This window comes from Pollicipes pollicipes, unplaced genomic scaffold (assembly GCF_011947565.3).
Source record: "Pollicipes pollicipes isolate AB1234 unplaced genomic scaffold, Ppol_2.1 Scaffold_4295;HRSCAF=5057_pilon_pilon_pilon, whole genome shotgun sequence".
Lineage (NCBI taxonomy): Eukaryota > Metazoa > Arthropoda > Thecostraca > Pollicipedomorpha > Pollicipedidae > Pollicipes > Pollicipes pollicipes.
The window spans coordinates 26,959,216-26,981,666 of record NW_023596461.1 but is presented as its reverse complement, the minus strand read 5'-3'; the positions used below and the strand labels follow the sequence as shown (position 1 = coordinate 26,981,666).

Below are 22,451 nucleotides of genomic sequence, written 5' to 3'. Positions count from 1 at the left end.
TTGACGGGAGCTTTCCAATTCGCAATTGTGCTCAATAATGTGTAAAGTCCGTCAGTGTACACATGATTCGTATTTTTCACATTCTTAGAACAGTCCCGAAGTTATTCCAGAACTTTTTATCCACCTTATACAGGAAATGAGCACTGTGTCATCAGTGTAATTTGAGCTCTAAATTTGTTTTAGAACACCATTTTTTACCTTTTCTGAACTTGTCACAAGCTGATGGTGGGGGTGGGGGGGGGGGGGTATCAACCACCTGGTATGGCGAGAGCCCAAGATTTGATACATTTTATTAAATCAAAATTGCGGTTTCATTAAATCATAATAAGAATGTTAGGCAAAAATTATGACCAGAATCACAGAATTGAGTGGACGAAATCTATGAGGAAATGCACGTGGGAAGTAGGGTAGATAAGGTTCATGCCCCCCCCCCCCACCCTCCACCCCCTCACCCCCTCCCCCCCCCACATGAAAAACGCAGCGTTTGACCCCTGGTTACAAGGGCAGAAATTTAACATCTCAAGCAATGGAAGCCACCGTTGGCTTGGAGACTTTCTCGCCTGCACTTTTGGACGATCGTTCCACTCTGATCTCAAATAGCAAGGGCGCTTGATGAATGCGACCGCACTTGCCTGCGAGAGTAAAAACGCGGTTGAGACCTGCCGACCTCCCGCTACCCATTAGTCAGCGTTGGGAAAGTGGGCCTTTGTGCGGCCAGTGGTATCAGCAGATTTAACACTTACGTTAGGTCGTTGCTGTGATTATCGATGAAACTACCACGTCGACGCAGCAACTTGTGTAAATAGGCATAATAAATCATCTCAAGCTCATTATTCACTTAACGTTTATCACCTCATACTATCCTTCTTAAATACATTGCATGCTATCGTCGTATAATATCGTAAATATACCACCTAGAAAGGCCTAAATGATCACACTGTACATATGCGGCACTCACAATACTTTTGGGAGTGCTACCGCATCACAGCATACAAATTCATTTCCTCATTAGTTTCAGTGCATTTCCAATAAGCTGTAGCCTAAATGTCCAAACAGTGAGCCAGGTATGGTAAAGCAGCACGTCTTATAAAGCAGTGTACTGAACCGCCATAGGCTTGAGGAATTGACATTTTGCCATAACATACCTTTGTTTTAATTGAGACTGAAATCTCGAACAGGATGTTTACATACATCCTGGTAGATGTGTGTTTATGTGTAAACATGTTTATGTGCTTAGACATTTCTATAGCAAAAGAGCACATACCTTTCGACAAGTAAATGACAGGCACAATCCCTACCAATTCCCATTAATACACACGAGTCATTCAACGAAATGTTAGGATGTAGCCTTCTACATTGCATGCGCATGATAGCTATCTCATGACTGATACTATACCATGGAAAAGAAAAGAAGGTATGTCAATACTATTGGCATAACTGGGGTAACGACATTGCAAACGCACAAGCTCAACAGACCTATGTTGTAAGCAGTGCAAGACACTGAATTGTCGTGTTCATTGGCGAGGCTAACCCCTGTCATCTACAAAGCTAACTTCAATCTCCGGAACCCCTCACCCGATTTTCTTTGAATTTCAAGGAAGCAACTGCTTATAAACATGCAGATGTAGTGGTGTTCAAAATTATGCGTGCGGAGCAAACGGCTGCACGGAGCATGCGACGAGATGTGTCAGTCATATTTAGCTTCATTGATTTTGAAAGACGGCGAAAGCTGAAGAACATTTTTCCGTATTTAGATAAGAACGAAGCTCGACAATGGCTACATTTCCTCACTGACTGATTCAGGTGCAACTGCACGCTTGCCGTCAAACTCAATCAGTTGACCCGGAATGATTTGTTTAGGGGGCTGACCTTCAGAATAACCCACCTTTTGGTCAAGCCTCACGTTTCTGTCTTTTTTACACGAAAGCTGAAGATTCGACCCCGCTGCCCTGGCCCTTTAACTTCGCCGTGATGCTGCTCAGTCACTGGTTACTCCCGGACGCACGCTGACTTGGCATGACACGGCGACGAGGTGGCATCGACACATCACGGGCAATGGCGTCCCAGATTTGGCCGTTAACTTCTTTAAACCCCACCTGACACTGCTTGCAGACTGAGCACATGCTGTTTGGTGAAACCTGGCGGGTTTCACATGCTCGACCTGTGCATAGATGCCGTAACGCCACGTTGAAGTAATCCTCGATCACTACAGCAGTTCCCTCAGCTGCTCTCACCCACCCTATTCTGGTCTCGCTCTGCTCTGATCTTCCCCTGCTCTGATCTCCCCCTGCTCTGATCTTCCCGTGCTCTGACTCTGCTCCACTCCGCCCCGCCCTGACCCCGCCGGACCCCACTGACGTCGTCCCGCCCTGGCTCGATCGCAGCTCGAAATCAACAACTGCGGCAACGGCATCGTGGAGGACGGCGAGGACTGTGACTGCGGCACCGTTGATGGCGCCGAGTGCGCGCGCATGGACCCCTGTTGCGACCACATCACCTGCAAGCTGCGCGAGGAGGCCGAGTGCTCCACCGGACCCTGCTGCGACAACTGCAGGGTCAGTCGAGCGGGAGGCTTTATTGTATTTTATTTTGTGATTGACTGTGGGAAGGCGGCATGATGCCGGTCGTTAAGTGCTTTGCCAGCGACCGTGTGGGGAGGGTCGTGGGTTCGAGCCTGGCTACGGGTGCGCAAGTGTCGATTTCTACGACACAGGCGTGGAAACATGCGATTCTAATGACGCTAAGTCTTAAATGTATTTTCTTTTGTGCGGCATATTTTATATGGCGTGATGTGTTGCACGTTCTTGTGCGTGGTATGGTATGCATTCTGCACGTCCTGCTGTAACGGTAGGGGATCCATCCGAGTCTCTGTTATTTTAGCTGTGCACTATGCATTGACGGCGCTCGATAGTCTTGTACCGTTTTTCTCAACATTGAGTACTCGTCGAGTCGACACAGGCTGCGGGTGAACGCATCCACGCTCAACATATTTGCTTCGTTACCCCGTCCGATTCATATTATCCTACAAGCATTAAGCACCGTGGGCGAGGGCCACCGCCCTCATCACAACTTTCATCAGGCACGCTTCGTTTGAAGTCGGATAAGTGCTTCATTCGTGTCCTCGCAGCCCAGGAGGGGCTTTACTAAGCTTAGGCGTAAGCCGTTACTACAAGGACATCATCCGGTCCGACGTACCTCCCAAATCATATCTGCGCTGCCTGTGTCCGGTTTCCGGCTCACATGGGCCGGCACACAACAGCGGAGCGGTCAGAAGTAAACGGGCAGTGAAAGACAGCTGCAAAAGAAAACATCAGGGCATCCCAAGATAAGTTGAGATCTTTCAGGATTCGCCGCACTTCTTTGTGAAATCTGTGGGAATATTTCCCCACATCGTTTTGAGTAGCGTTTTTAAGCTCGTGTCATCATCTTCCGTGATGTAACTCATAAAACTCAAAGACGGATACGTGCGTGACGGTCCACCATACGTCCATGACATGGAAGAGCCGACGCCATCGCCTGGCCTGAATTCAATAGTTGACCGGTCTGTAAATCTGCAGAAGTCAAGTCATTCATGTTATCCGCAGCAGCCAACTTCGCTAATGGGTAGGGATTGTGCCGACCCATGAAACCTCGGAGACGATCGCTGTTGCTGATGTGACCGATCTGATTAAACAACAACCTGCACACATGCTTCTCGCACATTTTTCACAAGAGAGAGCGCATCGGTTCCCATGCGCTCAGGTATGTTTCCGTGGAGAAACCATAGGAATGTGTTGATGCCCGGATTCCCGCGGGGTTCGTTTGCATGTGAAAGTGAAGAGACCGTAATGGATATGCCAGTGTGTCCTCCTGCCATCGGTACTTTCTCTGTTTGATCGGTTGAGGGGGATGTACGTGACCACTGATCACTGGCACTGGTGCGGTACGTAATCACCGGTAAGTAGTTACTTTACCATTAAAATATATTTATCATAAAAACATGTTTATGATCGCTGATGACGCTGTTCCTCGTCTTATACCCCGTTAAAAACATACCCAATGCTGACCCGGCCATATTTGAAGAAATTTCCCCTGACATCAATACACAATACACCACATCAGCACAGGACATCAACCAGATTACAAACATCCTGTCCACAAAAGCTTCCACGGCGATTCCACTCACTTGGCTACCATAACGACGCAGCCTCGTGCCGTGGTGGACAGACAAAATTAATAAAGCCATTGAAGAACGGAAACGTGCTTTCCGAAGTTAGCAACGAAATCGCGACATTTCTCATTTCCTCGTTCGCTACTCTGAACGAGCAAGAACCAGAGGACTTATAAGGGCTGCAAAACATCGTTCTTGGCAAAATTTTCTATTGCAAGTTCACAGCGGCCACTCCGCTAAGCAAACTTTGGGGATTAGCGCGTGCACTATCTGGAAAAGGGCCTTCATTTTCTCTCCCAGTTCTCAGCGTCAACAGTGTTTTAAGAACTTAACCGCCGCAGATCATGAATACTCTTGCCCAAAGTAGCCTGCTGTAGTTCATCATACAATTACCAGCCAGGATTCATGGATTACGCACGGTTCAGTTCTGATTTGCTTCCTACCTGTTTCCTTCCTGACAATGCAGAGACTTACATTGTACCGTTTTGCTTGCCAGAGCTTTGCAATGCAATTGAATCCACCGGCAATGCTTAAGTTGGTCTGGATAACTCTCACTTCTCCTTCTTTCTTATTTAATTACCTATTTGTGGGATTGCTCGCGGGGGCGCGGTCGTTTCGTGTGAGGTGTCGATCGGTTGTTTCCGGTGTTCACTTCTTGGAAAACGGACTCCCGTAAGGAAGCTGTATTTCTCATCTATTTGTTTTTAATATTAACGTAATCATTGATAATCTGTTTGACGAACTCCTTCGTGGAATTTTCTCTTCACCTGTTACCGATGATAGCGCAATCTGGTGTTCAGATACACAATGCGAGTACTTATGATCATGCCTCCAATGCGCATTAGACAAGAAAAACAATGATCAAGAAGTTATAACTTACTTAACTACTTTTAACTATAACTACTTATAACTACTTTTTCAATAAAAAGTGCCGGCGGCATATTTCCTTCGTCTTGACGGTCACCATGTTTAGCTTACTTCATCGTTAAGTTTTTAGGTATCGTTCTTGACCCGAGATTACCAATGTCGTGCAGGTCGAACATGCCTGTGCCAAACGCATGAAATGTTTGAAGCTGCCCAGATCCATTCCAGGGTCATGACACGGTGCTGTCCGTTCTTCGCTATTACTTTTTTTTATAAATCCTTGGTTCTTCCGATCATTGAACATGGCTCCATTGTGTATGCAAGTGGTAGTGAAAAAAAATTAAAACTCTTAACTGTCATTCAAAATACTTGTTTACTGATCGCGCAGGGAGCACTGCACGTCGTCTGCACACGTCTGCAATTTCCGCTGTCGGGGAAGGTGCATACATTATGCCTTTCGCCCTCCGACAATGAATGAATACACCTTGAGGTACATCACAAAAATTCGACAAAAGCCCGACCACCCAATATTTATCTCTACGTATAGATTGCCTCGAATTCATATCACATGTGTAGGAACGGCAGAACGACGCTTGGGCCCCACAATCGCGTCTCGCGTCACCGTCTTCTGCCAAAGCATCAATTATGTGCCACCACGGGCCACCGTAACACCTGATTGAATAGGTCCTCTCTGGCAGTTAATCCCGCGGAAAATTCCGTTTCTTTTTATAAATCTTTAAGGAAGTGTTTCACATTTATGCGGGGTTTTGAGCTGCAATAGCGATCTTGAAGATCATTCGACGCAGTTCATAGCGCTGCCCTTCTTGAGACATAAAACCCTCCAGTGTCTGAGCTACACGCCTACGAGGATGTGTAGGCTATTTCATACAACAGACTATGTCAAGGTTGCCCAGGCATCCATGACACCATAACATCATTAAAATCGTGCCATTCCATTGGCCATGTGGCGTTCAAGGTCAGCGCAGATTTTATTGAGGAGTTGTTCATATTTGGCGTTCGTGAGCACGGTCTCCAGATATAACGGCCGTCAAATGACTCTCAACCAATGTTGTGAAAGCTACGCAAGATTCGAACGCAAAATACGCCTTGCGCTAGACAATACAAGGAGCTAGACATGTTTTCTAGCTATTACAGAAATAGGGTTTGTGATCGAATAACTTAAGAACAGCGCTATGAGCAAACATGTGAATGCAAGTAAGCACTTTCAACTCATCGATAAATATGCAAAAAGACTGCAATAAAAGGGCCGAAAATACAAGCCCCTAACGATAAGTGATTCAGCACACATCCAGCACCACCGCGGACCACCTCTCAGGAGATTGAGGAGCTGAAAGTGAGAACTGTTATGCGACCATTCCATAACGCAGTCAGTGACATATTAAGGACCACATGTGCTAAATAGAGAAATTGCGTTGTCTACAGCAGTATTTTTCACTTCAAAGTGTACCAATAGTTAAAAGTGAGCTTATTTCATCATATCTGATGCTTGCTTCAATGTCTTCAAACGTGGAGCATTGCTGTAAAAGCTCTGTGACAACAGCTCACGTACAACAATAGTGCAACCGCATGGTTTCAAAGTATTCAAATTGTTACGAGTTCGATTCCGATGGTTCCAGGACCAAAAACCGCAAGGGATGTGTAATACTATCCCATACTCACAAAAATGTGGATTACCAGATGTCACATCCGTTTACCTTGCGGAGCTATATGTTCTATTTCTTTCCGTGCAACACATAGAGCGACAAGATTGTAGGGCCAGACTGATGGCGATTCGCTCTGATTCAAAGGCGGCTTGGCGGTGACTTATTGACCCCAACTCAACTGGTCAACTTCCCTTCAATATTATAAACACGCAGTTTTCTTTCCACACAGAACAGAGACACCATTTTTTTGTGGATTCCAGGCCATAGAGGTTTTCCCTTACATCACACCTATTCCTGTTGGCCATGCCACTGTAAAAACGACCGTTTGCAACGTAACCAAACGACTTTCGTAACAGCAATGGACGCAAAGCAAATAACCTAGCTTCATAACATCGAACCAGATGTTACACTGTGGACATTAGCAAACCGCACAGATTGTCTGGAGGAGAAGGTGTTGACACGTCTTCGACTTGGCCACACAAAGCTCACCCTTAGTTATTTATATCTGCAACAGCTTTGTCCCCTTTGTCATTCGTGTAATTGTTTATTTACAGTCAAACGTATTCCTCCTGAATGGGGCGAATAACCAATAACAACGAAATATATATATACATAATACTCTGCGGACCTACTACAGTCAGTTTAACCTGATATCATCTTTCAAACACCCATTAGGTGATGACCATCCGCACATGCTGGATATTTTGTCGATTTTTCTAAAAGTTACCAACATATCTCAAATTCATGTAGATGAGAATGTCTTCAAAGGCACGTTTGTTCACAAGTTCGAAAGTTCACAGGCACGTCTGCCATCCGCACGGTCAGCATGGCTGCAGGTCGAGCGATGCAAAACAGCGGCTAATTCTGTCGTACAGGCCGGATCAGGGATCCCCCATTTCCCGATCCGCGCTGCGAGTAATGCTGCTCCATGGTCGTGGGAGGAACGGTGGCAGAACGACACGACGGATGGACACGGGAGACTCGTGTGAAATGGATCGACGCCGCTGTTGTGACAGTGCACTTGGTGGCCGCCGGGACCGATTTGGTCGCCGAGACGCGGATGCCATATATAGCTCCGGCAGTCAGCCGTTGGCAACAGCGTTGGCTGGATCCCAGAAGCTTATTCCGGATCCCATAATTTTTAAACAAGGCGAAATAGATACTGGATTCTGTCAAACATTTTCTAATTGATCCATATGTTAAATAATAATGCATGATAGTGTAATAATGAGCTAGAATAGCTTTTAAACTAGGTTGGGAGTAAAAAATTTCATCGCAAAAAGACCGTGCGGGAGTGAAAAAATCAATTCACAAAAGATGGAACTTATGAGCTCGTGATTGGTGCTTCAGCAAACAAAGACATGTATTTCAAGTTGGCATGGATGTAATATCCTAAACCTGACAAAACTGTTTTGCTTTTAACATCTTAGGCCATTAAAGTGAAACAGAACATATTAAAGCACAAAAATTGCATGGCAGTGTAATGAGCATAACAAATTATGTAACATCAATAATTTGATGCTGCGCTTCGCACTTCCCTTCCACAGCATGTTCAACACAAAACAAAGCAAAGGAATTCAACGACGAAATAACAACAGAAAATTTAACAAGCATAAAGCACTCAACCAAAAACGAACAAAAACTTGGACTCCTACACATCAGCCCATCACTAAGTCAAACACAGTAGGCATACCTCTGGCTTCTGTTAAGATGGGGAAAGGGAAAACAAACATTTTGTCATTGTTTCTTACAAAATACCAAGGCTTTTTCCATGAAAGTAGCCTAAGTGTGCGTAAACTATTCCTATTGCCACTTGCCATGCACTTAACCAACTTAACCTAGCTTAGAGTAGCCCATATGTTGAACATCATCTCAACTCGCCTATCTGCTGACAGCAGCACCTGTTATAAAAACATGATGAAGCTAATTTTTGGCTGGTTTGAACTTGCATTTTATTCAGTTCATTTGTGTATGTTTCTTGACATCAGACAAAGTTGACAACACACAAATCAAAGCACTTTAAATCACTTTGAACAGCTTGTTTTCATTGGCATGGTTAACCTATGTCAAGGGCAATAATGGGCATGCTCCACAAAACAATCTCTTCTCCAAAAGTAGCATAACTTTTAGATGACCATGTCAGTATTGCTGCTTGTCTTTTCAGCTGTGGCAAATGCATCCATTTAGGCTTATTTATTCATGTTTAATGAAAAAGTTTGAGATGCTGCTTCACATTTTAAATGGGATGGTTTGACAATCTGTTACAAAAAATATGTAACTCATATTATAATTGCTGTGCAGCTTAGATTATCCCTGTGTTAAAAATATAGTGCATATATACAGTGCAGTCATTTGCCAGTCAGCAAACCATGACAACCATAGAAAATATCTGCTTAAAGCAGCCATGAGGGACCACTTCAAGAAATTTGGGGCCAATGATTAAGAAAATGGAGCGAAATAATCCAACTATATGCCTGTGGCATCATAATTTGTATTATGACAAAAATCAATAGATTAAACCAGAAAAATGGCTAACTCTGGCTATAAATCATGTGTTGGAAGCAGGTAAGATAAGCAATTACTTGGTCCACAGAAGACTTACTGGCTTTATAGGGCACACTTCTTCCTCCTCTCCCAAAACGAAAATTCAGTACCTTTCGCACAGTTTACTGGCAGACAGAGTTATCCCACTCAACCCCAAATCTAACTATCAATCATGTCCACCAACCTACGAGATTAAAATGCGAAAAAAGTAAGAGGTGTGCATGTTAAACATTTCCAGAGGGCAGAATTCGCCATCAAACACTTCTGTTTTAGCTGCGTCAAGCCTGTCCCAATGCTCTGTATGGCAGCATAGGGATAGCCTTGCCAGGTAGCCTGGTGAGTTAGACAATCGAAAGGCTTAGATTTATCATTATCGAGCATCGCCATGAACCAAAAAAAGGCTAACCGAGTGTTTAGCAGGGCAAACATGGCGGCAAAAGTAAGTTCCGTGCTTCAAATTGTTTCCTTCATTCCCTGCGAGTTGTTCACTCTTGGGTGCATATCAAACATTTTTGGGAACTGGCAAACTAATCAAATTTATGTATAAAATACGTGCAAATTTGCAGTTGTAGCATCTTGCAGAAAAATTGTTCAACATTTTAAGCGACAAATGGTACCTCTAAAGAAAATAGGAAAGGAAGGAAAACTTAAGTGGTATCGCACTCGCATGATACCCAGAAAAACAAAAGTAGTTGAATAAACATATAACTCATACTTTTTGGACACATTTTGGTATCAGCTGATTTGACTTGACATCTGTTAACATGAGTGCTCAAATCGTGATATTCATCTTTTAAATTTCATTTGGAAGACATTTCTTGAATTTTTTACTCCTGTATTTCGGGAGTGATGCAATTTAGTGGTCAAGTTTTTTCGGGTAAAAGAAATACGTGGAGTTAAGTTATCTGCCAGGCCTTGCTGGTGTTTGTACCAGGTTCTGCTTTTGTGGTGTGGTGGTGAGACAAAAAGAAATAGGGGATGCGTGAAAACCTTGCGTTTGGCACACAGCTGCCGATTGTGATGCATTTTGTAAACAAACCAAACTTAATGCGCGCAAGCGGCTGGAGTCGTTGGGGTTCTTGGGCTTGGAGGTACCCGGCGCCCTTGCTCTGTGCGTACATAGACATGATTCAGATGTAGGTGGGGCAGGACATAGCCAAAGGTGTCCAGGTTCTGTGGAGCCTCGTTTATGCTTGGTGGTTTCAAGTGAGCTCGGTCTTGGATGACATCTGAAAACCTGAGAAGGGGAAATAGGGGTTTGCATGTGCGATCAGACAATGTCAGGCAGGAATGAAAAATTCACATAAAATATGGGGAAAAGGAGTGAAAAAATTCTCCTTATGGGGTGTTGCTTTACACGCAAAGTCGGCAATTCTAGAGCACTGGTCAAAAAGATCCTTGGTCCCAGAAGACCATTCAATAAAAAGGCTTGAAACACATCGAGCACATATCCTAGCACGGACGTCAGCAAATGGTAAAATGGAGGAAGGGTCCGAGGCAGAATTTGGGACGAGAAGAATTTTGAACCAAACAGATGGCTTGACCAAGGGGAGCTTCAATCCCATCGGGAGTACGCCAAGCCTGCCACAAGCCAGCCAACAGTCTGCCCCAGCAGGTGCAGCATGTACACGGGCACCCAACCTGGTCGGGTCGGCTTTCAAGACCCGTCGACCTTGCGAGTTATTTACGGACCTTATCTCGTCAGGTCATTTTAGGAAAGCAAGAGAGCTCCATTGGGATGTTTTGGTGGCCACTGTAACTGTGACATCCCTCACAAGCACTTTGAAGTGTTGACGTCCTGGCGGACTTATACCAAAGCGCCACAGCAAACGTGACCTCTTGTAACTTAGAAGCCTACATCTTGAAATTAATCAAAAGACAGCTCGATCGATTTGATTTGTGGATGAACAACAAATGAGATAAGAACTGTGCTTAACATGGTTCTGGAAGTTTCCCACACAAGAAATGAAAGCTGCCTTGGCTCAGCAACAGCCCGGAAAAGGAGTTTAACACTGATTTTCGCATATGAGTTGCACTAGTATTGGGGTCTACTCGGAGCTTCAGCACGCCAGTGTAGTTTTCGTGGGTCTGTCTTTCTCTGTCCCTAGTGGCTTTTCTTCGAGATCGGCTTTGGAAGATATGACACTTGCCGTTTGTAGAATCAGATATCGTCAATTGTTGCAACCTTTCCCGGGAGCAATGGAAGCTCTCCCAGGCTGAAGGAAGGGGGGGGGTCAACAGCCGTTGTTGGTCACTTCTATGTAGGCAAAGGCCATACGTCAAATTTTAAATTTTTAGAGGGGGAGGGCTCAGCCGTCCTGGCCTTCTAGTTCTCGCGTACCTGCGTATCCAATGAGCTGCCAATCGCCAGGAGAGCAGATTCCCCGCAGACACCGCTCCGTAACTAGTTCTGTAAGCACTGGGTAGCTCGCGTGGTGCGCACATCCACTAAGGTAAAGAAAATTGCGGTGAATTGTGCTCTGACGGACAAATCGAAAAACAATGATTTTATTTTTAAAGATGCACCATAGTCTGAACGGCAATGTCTCTTTGCATCTTTCGATAAGAAAATCTGAATTTTGTATTTATTTCATCTCTATATTTAAGTAAGGTCAGTGATGACAAAATCAAGCACATGACCACTACCCTCCGTTGCGGCCGGCCCCGTTAGGGTGAAGCACTGCAGCTATGGCTTAGGACAGACTTTTTATGTTTTCATCCACGGCATCATCGAGCAGAATTATACACGGGGCTAGGGTGTTGTTTATTTCGCGTGAGGAATGATTGTTAGTTACCAGGGCGATGAACGACAGATCAGTTTTGATATTGCTTGCATTTTTTTAAGAGAATATTTCATTTGGCATTCAAGTGCACCAAAGCAAATTACAACTGCTTGGTTAGATAGATCGACAACAAATGCCCTGCGGTAACTTGTTAATGGACGTTCTAGAAATCAGTCAATTTGCCTACCCCCGCTAAGCCGTCGGCGCGTCATAGACCCTCTTAGGATTTTCTGGAATAGTTCATAACTGTTCCTGCGCACGGTGCCGAAAATTCGACTGCCAAAGCTAGCATCAAGTTTACATATTCTGTGAAGTAAGGAAGCTTCTGACCTTGACGATTCCTAATTTATGACTTCTTTCCCCAGGTTATGGTGGCGACATGTTTACCAATGCGAAGAGAACGCATATCTCTCGCGGGGAATACACCCCGAAGATAATTTCTTAAACTTCTTCTTATCTATGTCACTATGAAGAGCATTACTACCGTCCGTCTGTACTTACGTGGCTTTTGCAAGGTTAAGTGGTTCGAGGTCAAGCTCGGTCAAGTTTTTGCCTTTATCACCAAACTTTATCCTTTGAAATTGATAAGATAAGATCAAATGTTTCTTCAGCACCCAAAATCACCCAAAATCACCTTAAAACTCTTCCGGCTGCCTGTGGTTCTCTTCCGACAGCTCAAAGGCCGCCTGGATGCCAGGACTTAGGAAATGTACAAGCCTCTCTCGTCTGCTCCGTACCCTCCTGGTCGCCACGGGGTATTCTAGCTGCTCAGGGCTTGTCAGGCCACTGAGGGGATGCCCTGGCCACTGAAGAGCTCTCTGACCACTGAAATGGCTTCTGGGTTCTCAGGGCCCACGGTGTGCTCTGGTTCCTTTGTAGGCGCCCAGAGCCCTTTATATCTGCGTGACCTTCTGGATACTCGGAGTCCTTTTGGTTACTCAGGGCTATTCCCCTACCCAATGGCCGCCTGGTTACCAAGGGACGCCCAAAAACAGTGTCAAGTATAAGACTGAACCGCTGTCAAAAGCGATTCAATCTCATACGTGACTTTGTTCAAATGCGATGGAGTTCCCCGGCTGTCTGTGAGTGCGCCTGAAGGCTGGAGCCCCGGACCGGCGAGAAAATCCGAGTCCAGTCACATAGGGCTCCTGGTATGGACCACCTTAGAAAGGTTACCGACTCTCGTTAACGATCAAATTATATTCAGAATGGCTTGGACGGAATTTTGCTATTCGAGAGGGTGCTGCCGATAAATAACTATAGCCTCCGAAAGCATTCTGCGCGAAAAACATATTGGAGTTCTTCTCAAAAGGGCAGTGTATGCCAATGTTCAGGCATAAATTTACGTGCTGCTTTATTCGTGTGGCACTGGAAAACATCGTCAGGCTATAGTTCAAAAGGCGACAGACGCCTGAGGTCAACTAAAATGGCTATTTCGCGCCTTCGGTGCTTCCCAAGCAATGAACGAACTGTTGAACTGCTGTATGTACATGATAATAAAGACGGCTGGGGTGGCAATAATTTGTTTGTATCAGATAGAAACACATGCTGCTTCATTGCTTAAATAGGAAGAATCACTGATTTCAAACCAGGAATTTCTGGGGCCTTTGGTTCGTCAAAACAGGCTGCAGTCTTCTCATGCTGGGCTGCAGCCGTGCATAATTGTAATTGTAATTGTGGTAAAAAATATAGCAGGACTTGAATGATGTCTTCACACAATCCTGTGATTCCACCTTTCCGTGACCGCGATGCATCCTTATTCTAGCATGCCCTACTACTTCTCGTCCAGCATTTGCACAGTCGCCTTTACCTCAATCTGAGGCTATCCCGGATCTCAATATCTTGCTCCTTCTTCTCCGAGTAGCGTACAAGCAGAGTTTAGATCTGGTTATACCAATTGCTGGGGCGCGGCGAAAGGTGCCCACCAGACAGCACATGTCGTGCCAGGCTTGGAACATGCCCAAGGTATAATGGAGAACGTGATGTTGTTTGGGATGGGGCTCGTGGCACACGCGTAAGGGGACATGGCCTCGAAGAGACTATGCTTCTCACGTGTGCGTCTCGTCCGCTTATGGACTTCGTGTTCAGCCGCCCTGGGTGTCAAGGTCCTTCGTCGTTGCTTGCGGGGTCGAAGAAAGAATATCCAGCCGTAAATCAAGTCTAAATGTGATGCCCCGGCAGGTTACGAGGTTGGAAGAAAAGTACGTGTCATTAAACTACCGTTTGTACTATGACAATGGGACCACCACCGCACCACACGCGTCGCGGCTGCGCGCGAGTCTCGGGCGCCGTCAAGAATTCGCGGACGAGCGCGTGGGGTTCAACCGGGGCAAAGCACTACACTTTCTCAAAGCACATCACCTTCCCAATCAGCTCAGATTTATTATTTTGGGTGTCATTCCCTCAAACAGAGATGCAGTGGCGGAGCTGCGGAACGACTGAAGCGATGACCAGCGTGTGACCAGTGTGTGTGTCATGATCATAGAGGGTACATGGTTTCGCAGAATTGACATAAAGGACGGAACTAGCCAAATTTCATGTCAAGGTTTTTCTCACCGCGAATAACACTAGGCATCAAAATCCAGCCACCTGCCACCAATAGCCTGCAGCTGGCCTCACCACCTTGAGCGGCCGGTCAGATCGCGTCTCTGCTCTGTCTCCGTCTCCGTCGCCGCACCACACCCGTCGTGGCTGTGTGGAGGCCACCCGCTCCCTGGCAGCCGCCGCCTTGTTTGTAACCTGCGGAGTGGCGGGCCGCGCCGGGCCGCGCGCCTCTCGCCGGGTGTCCGATGGCCGTGTTTTGAGCCGGCGCGCCGCCGACGTCCGCAACACGACACGCCCCCGGGTTAATCTGGATCAAAGCGTATCGCCGCTGAAATGTGCCCGGCCTGCCAGCCTTGCGGCCAAGAGAAGAAAAACACGCGCAGTCCCAGCTCGCAGTCACAGCCAACGGCAGCTTGTTTTCTATCTTTGGTTTTCCGGTGATCACGAAACAAGCGCTCGGTTTGGCCCCGCGATGTTTCATGTGCGGTGGCAACTGGCTTGTGAGCGCGGCGTCGTGTCATCGCCGTTATGCAAGGTTGCAAGGCTGTTTGGTTCAAGGACGTTTGCCATGCGCATATTGCATGTCATGGCTTGCATTGATTATTGAGCTCAGGGAATGCATCACTGTTTTGCGCTCTGTGCTTGACATATACTAGTTTTCACTGGCATGCATCTGCGCGGCCCTCCTGCCAGATTGAGAGCGGGGCGACGCCATATAGCTGCAGCGGCTGAGTGTGTCGTAAAGCCTCAATGACATGCACACTCCCATATATTTCAAAATGTGCGTCAAACTGCAACCTTTCTGGAAAATTTTCATTTGTTCCTAGCTAGCGCTTACCAGGCATCTTCAGGCCCGAAGGAAAAGTTGGTGGGCGAAAACGTGGGCATGGCCCCGATTTGTACACTCAATGAATAATGGCCTATGCTTTTCAAGCGCATTTGTCACCCTACCACAAGAGTTTTTCTGATGCACACCCACATACAGACACGTAATTAATCTCACATGCAAACCACACTGCAGAGTTGTTTTTATGGCACAATTTCATCTCGTTTTCGCACAACCTTGGCCACTTGTTTGCTGTCAGGGTCCGAGCCGTGGAGCGTGCGCATGGAACAGGCCTGTCTCGATTTCTTGCGCTAGGAAGACGGGCTCTTCCGAAGGCGCGACGCCAGACCGCGTCCTCGGCCGACTTCACCGGACCAGAGGGCACCGGTCAAAGGCAGACAACCCACGAACCTAGTGCAGAGAGCGCTGGCTGACACGGCGGTAATCCCGCAATATGTCAATTACGTCAAAGCCCAGGTTATCTCCCGGGTGGAGGCCAGTTGAAGGAGATCCTAACGTTGTTAGAGTAGAACCAGAGACGTGTATCTTCACTGGTTCGTGCGCGTCGCCCGACTGCGTCACCGATGTGGCTTCACCAGCACTCTCACAATAAAAGTATTCAGCAAAATAGATGTTGCTGTCCAAGTGTGGGACAGAAATACGTAAGATATACCTTCAGGCGATGTCAAAATCGTAAAAGCCTCCAGCTCCTTTGGCAACGATATGTGAAGCCTGCGGCCTCCGTCGGCACGCGTCCCGCAGGGATGGTGATTTTCTGGCCGCTCCGCCTCGTCTCATCACCAGCATATCCACTAGACGGTGGCCTTCATTTCCTCGCAGTTTCTCCTGTCATTACGCTGCGAGCATGGGCCCTTATCTCCCCGTTGGGCCGCGTGGCACCGCGGCCCCGGCCCGTCAACGACCTCGGCCGCCCCGTCAACGACCTCGGCCTCACCGTCAGCGCCGCAGGCCATTCCGGTCAGCAGCGTCCGGCCCTCTGCACCGTCCGACGCGCGGCCGGCCAGCGGCGGCCAGTCCTCTGCGCCGCTCGGCGCGCGCGGCCGCGCGCCCGGCCAGCCGGTTCGAACCAAGCCTGCATCGACCGGAGCCGCGGCCGTTTTTGCGGCGCCGCTGTAAATCAGGACTCGGCGGCGTCTGTCCCGAGCGATGAGCGCAGCCGTGCCGCCTGACCTTTGCGGCCGGGTCAGCGCGCCCCGCGGCCGCGCGATCTCCGCGCTGAGGTTGGCCCACTGCCGGGTCTGACCTCCGCGCGCGGGGTCAGCGCGCGCCGCCTGACCTTTGCGGTCGGGTCATCGCGCCCCGCGGCCGCGCGATCTCCGCGCTGAGGTTGGCCCACTGCCGGGCCTGACCTCCGCGCGCGGGGTCAGCGCGTGCCGCCGGACCTTTGCTTGTGAGGTCGGCGCCGCGGGCGGGTGAAGACGGCGCCGCGGCCGCGGCCGGGCTGCCCCCGGCAGCGGTGCGCCGGTGACTGACGCTAATTGAGTGGCGGCGGGGCAGCGACGAACGAGCCCGGAGTCAGCCGGACCGCGCCCGGACCGACCACCGGCTCGCCAGCCGACGGAGAGGCTGCCGGCCGCGGTGGTCCGCCGGCGAGCGCTCCCGTGCAGGCTGAGAGGCAATGTCAAAACCGGCTTGTGGCCTGGTTTTGATACCCGGGAGCCTGCAGCTGCAGCTGATTGATTTTACGGCCAAAATCGTTTTCGGGTTATCTAAGACCATCATTATTAAAGGAATAATTTTGTGATAGGTATTTTGCCTTAGATGTATTTGCGCACTATCGTAACCCACCAGCAGCATAGATAGACAAGTAAGAATATCATTTCAGGGATATTCCCTATCGCACCATGGTTTCGGAAACAGTATAGGCTAACGATTTACGGCAAATCGCACCAAGAATGCCGTAAACGGTCTAAAATAGAGACTCACAAACGGAATGTTTCTGAATTAAAGCCTGTCATAGTAAGCTTTCATTGCTTTCTCTTCATCCATCGATATGCTATTTTAGCGTAATGGGCGCAGGCTGTGGATGACTTCCGGGCGCTTCCCAGTGACGAAATGGCTTGGCGAAATTACTAACCGAGGCTTAACAAGGGCGCAGCCTCTGGTGCTGCAATAAGACCACACATTAAATCAAGCCCCTAAGGCAGCTCGTTGCCCAAGTCATTTTGGCACAACCCTATTCTGATACCTTGCTTAATGTGTGGTTCAATCCGTGTAATCGAGGGCCGCGTCTGTCTTCAGGTTTGCTTGACAATTTCGCCATCAAGATCGTAACTAACGAATAATTCAACCTGATGCAGTCAGTATAAATCATGTGTTATGATATCAATAGTTCCACTTGCGCATGCCAGTGGAACTTTTGACATTTTACGCAACAGTTATACGTCATTTTATACACAAAGGAAGCCTTCTAATATCCTGAGCGCGGCTGCCGTGTCCGTCGTGCCAAAGTTGACCCGCATCCCATTCATCTTGCGGTCCGAATCCAATCTTTGGATGAAGTCATTGAAACTGTTCCGCGAAGAGGCATCCGGATATGAATGCTTCAGTCGGGCCCTCCGATTCCGGTCTTGGGCTGGGCTATTTGGAGACGTCGTCTCCGTCGCGAGGGCGTTCGTGAATCGGCGGAATCGAGGCGATGAACGGCTCTGGCGCCTTGCTATCCAGCTCTGTCAGGTATTCAGCCGACCGAAGGAATCGTGTACCTAGCACCGTCTCATTCCAAGATTTGATTGCTCCAACAGCCTTTTGTTGCGACGGGCGTGACCAGCTCGCTGCTTATGAATGTGGCGTAGTTAATGGTACGACTCGCTAGATGCAATCAAAATAAATTCCCAGATGTACTCAAAAATACTCGAATTCGCCAACAAAAGCATTGTTATGAACTGTTTCTATCGTCAGCGTGTTAAGTGTTATTCAGTTTATCGGAAGATAAAAAATGAAAGAACAACGCTTCAGATATTCCGTCAATCAAGACGACCCGAGATCCTAAAATCAGAGATGGCCATTTACTGAAGAGCGCTACACATTACACTGCATGTGTAACGGGTAGCGTCAGAGTCGGCGGCTCTCGTTGACAAGATGGGCATTCGTTTTAATGGCTGTTCGTGTAACCCATGAATGAAAGCTAATGTTCATTTACCATGTCGGTGCGTTGTAAAACAGAGTTCTGTTACCACATCAACAAATTCTTGGTTGTGAGTGATCAGTTTCTTAGCCTAGAATGCGGGCAGTATGTGACGTTTCATCTCATTTCTCCCGCTGCGTGTGATTTTTGTGTGATGTTTAATCTCCTTGCCCTGAAATTTTAACTTGCGGGAAGAAGAGACGAAGCATCCGACACAAATAACTGTACTCCGACCCGTGATATTAAATCTACACATGTTAGTCTACGTTGTTTTTTACACAGCTCTAAGCGCGCAACCCATGTGAGTCATGACTATCTCCAAAGATGCGTTCTTCTACGTCACATTTCATTCATTTCAAACAGCGACCGAACAGACAAGCGAAATCCACCATTGCTTGGAGTCGTTCAACGGTGATCGAACACGAAAACCCTGGCCTGGTCAAGTTCTGCTTGAGTCTGCAATTTTGAGAAGATGTTCATGACAATTTGAAATCCCACCCGCTTAGTGGTCATGGTATTGTGTAGGTCGGGTCGATTGCACCGGACAGCCGCCTGCTGACACGTCTTAGGGACCCGACTGCACCGGACAGCCGCCTGCTGACACGTCTTAGGGACCCGACTGCACCGGACGGGGCCGTTGACACGCGGCTCGTTCTTCATTGCAGCTGCGGACGAGGGGCACGCTCTGCAGGAAGGCCGCGACAGAGTGCGACGTACCCGAGTTCTGCGACGGCGACAAGGGCGGCTGTCCCATGGATATCCACAAGAAAAACGGCCTAGTGTGTGCAGGCGGCGAGGGCTACTGCTTCAACGGCATCTGCCCGGCGAGGAACCAGCAGTGCGCCCAGATCTGGGGCTATGGTGAGCCCTTTCAGAAGATTTTGCAGAGGAGAGAGGATCTGTCTGTGTGCTCTAGTGCTTTTAGAATGTGATATCTTTTGATATTTGATATCAAGTGTTAGACAAAGCCATATATATCCAAGATAGTTGATTAGCCAATAAAACGATATAATTTAGGCATACGATTAATTCTGTTGACCTAGGGTGGGGTACAAATGTCAGACTGATGTCTAAACTAACTTGCTTTTTGCTCGAGAGGATCCTATCTGTGTGGTTTTTGGTGCCCATTTCAGATTTATCAATAACAGGACTTTAATCGACATCTTCCATAGACTTTCTAAATGTCAGAGTAAGTCACTGACCTCAAACGACCCAAGTCAACAGTTTGTTTTTGGGAACATGGCGACTAACGTAATCCTTGACACTTATTCAAATACAGAAAATCAAAACATTTCGCAGGTTTTTTGTTGGCATGACCCTCTTCAGGCCTAGAAATGGCAATGACCTTGAATGAACACCAGTTACCCTTTTCTCAGAACAGGTATTTAGGTTTAAGGCGGTTGCAGGAGTAGATATGGGGCACTTTTTGACCAATCTGGAGTTTGACCAATCTAGAGTATGAGACCTTATTTGACTTTATCTGACCGCAATTTCATGAACTAGAAACCTCAAATTTTCATGCCAGTGGGTCTACATACAGTCCAACACACTGTGTGGAGTTTGTGTCTCTAGTTCGTTACAATTTGATATCTCGGTTAGAATTTGAGAGAGCAGGTTAAATTGACACCTACCCCTACTAAGCGAAAGGTATTCAACCGACCACCATGGCACGTGTTACTCCCGGTCTCCGACGTTCCGCAAGCTTAAGGAGGGTCGTAGGATCGTCCCGTTCGCGTTCGCAGGCGCGAGTGTGCCAAATAAGAGGCGCACTGTTCATCATAAACCAGTCAAACAAGTATATACGATCGGGCAGGATGGGGGTTAACAGATGCCTCGCATTGCAGTGGTTCGGACAGCCTCAGGGAGTAGTCTGACACAAATCTCTCAAAGTTCAGTCTTCAAAATGACGTAAAACGTTTAATTCCAAATAACAAAGTTGGCGCGGTAGCTAGCCCTGATAAGCGACGAACCTCCCCGAACTGAGTTGCGGGATGCTCCCGTGTCCGAGTTCAAGAAGCAGATGCACACATCAATCAGCCATCCAGGCCTTCATAACCGGGTGAGCACCAGGCACACACGACACCGACCCGGTGACTCGCGCCCGTTTCCTCGGACGTCGTGCGGCGCAAACACGGCTACGGTGAGGCGATTGTGGCGCAGACACGCCTCATCAATCACCGCCGGCGGTTTGAAGCCGCCACCGCCACTATCGCTGGCCATCGATGACGAGCCGGGCGAGGCTGGAGTGCCCCCTCCCCTTCTCACGTTCCGATGATGGATTGCGCCGCGATGGTTGGCAGCGCAGAGTTTTTGCTCCCTGGCAGCGCCGCTGGGCCGCTCTTTGACGCGTGACCGATGAGTGATAGCGCAGCGGGCTGGGAAGCGCGCGCCACGCCTCAGCACGGTGGCCTCAGCTGCGGCCAGCTGCCTGCAGCGTGCAATTATGTTTGTAGTTTTTTATGAACGTGACGCGTACTGACGTATGCGTGTGAACTGGCTACAATTGCATGTTTTCATAGTTCTTTACGCATCTTGAATATTTCAAACCTGTCGGCTTGTTTTGGAAGGCTGATTGATGACTTGCCGAATGTTGCTGTGTGGAAAGTAAATGATCACTTTTCACCAAACGATGCCTTTCCCTAGACTTGACCCTCGACCGTCTTGGGTGCTAAAACGTAGCTTGTCTTCGGGTTGCTGAAACAACTTCCGAACCCTTCCAGGTAGAGCTACAAATGTTCAGTTTAACACATTCTGGTTGGCGGCCAAATGTTCAATAGTTTGGTCAGATCACGAACTTATGGCGTTACCGGTGACTTTTGCAATGTGTTTGTTAGTTTGTTTTGTTTTGGTTGCTGCCCTTGCGGGCAGCGATTCTTTCCTTTTATTTTTGTACAATGTTTGATATAATTATTACACTGGTTATGCTCGGAACCATTCAGGGTCTATGCTACTTTATGGGGTTGTACTATGTCACTTTCAGAAGCCATGCAGGATCGCAAGCTGTGTAACCACTATAAGTTGTGCTAGATCAGAGGCCATGTAGGATCGCAAGCTGTATGACCACTATAAGTTGTGCTGGAATGTTCTGAAGCCATGCGGTGGTTTCGATGATTTTCGTGGCATTGAGCGTGGCATGTTATGTTATCACTTAGGTGGCAGAAATCAATTTGGGTGCTTTCAATGCACCCTACCCCCGGGCGGTGGTGTTGGCGAAGTACGCAAGGCAGGAACGGGTTTAAGGGCAGCGTACGCCTGTCATGGTGTAGTGCACCACGGCATGTGGTCCTTGCCGCGTAGGGTTCTGTTTTAGTTCGAAAAAGTGTTCCGTCATGCCATGCTTTGCTGAAGCACTGCCCTTTCATAAAAACGTACCAAAGCTTTCAAACGGCGGTGCAACTGCCAAAAAATAAGTTACGTCATTGTACCGGATATTTTTAACGGCCTGTGCATTGATCCCACGCATTATTAATGCTTCCGTTGGTACTCACCGCTGCGTTTATTTGGTATACGTATAACAGCGGTGCATCCAATCGGCACTCGCAGTGAAGGTGCTCAGGCATGGATTGACTCAGTGGGCCGCCCGGTACTTAGCCATGGATTGACTCAGTGGGTCGCCGGCTACTCAGGCATGGATTGGCTCAGTGGGCCGCCCGCTACTCAGGCATGGATTGACTCAGTGGGTCGCCCGCTACTCAGGCATGGATTGACTCAGTGGGACGCCCGCTACTCAGGCATGGATTGACTCAGTGGGTCGCCCGCTACTCAGGCATGGATTGGCTCAGTGGGCCACCGGGGTCAGTGTCCTGCATCACTCATACTCCGCCATCTGCCAGCGTCAGTGTCCTGCGTCACTCATACTCCGCCATCTGCTGGGGTTAGTGTCCTGCATCACTCTCCCTCCGCCATCTGCCGGGGTTAGTGTCCTGCA

General features: G+C 48.0%; 1 protein-coding gene across 1 annotated transcript in view; it reads left to right on the top strand.

Moving 5' to 3' along the window:
• Window positions 1-22,451, top strand: part of mmd (disintegrin and metalloproteinase domain-containing protein mind-meld) — a 111,593-nt gene that overhangs the window by 65,278 nt on the left and 23,864 nt on the right. Inside the window, exons 13-14 of the mRNA XM_037220420.1 lie at window positions 2,385-2,555; window positions 19,189-19,384. Of these exons, the coding sequence (XP_037076315.1) occupies window positions 2,385-2,555; window positions 19,189-19,384 (367 nt within the window). The remainder of the gene's footprint in view (window positions 1-2,384; window positions 2,556-19,188; window positions 19,385-22,451) is intronic.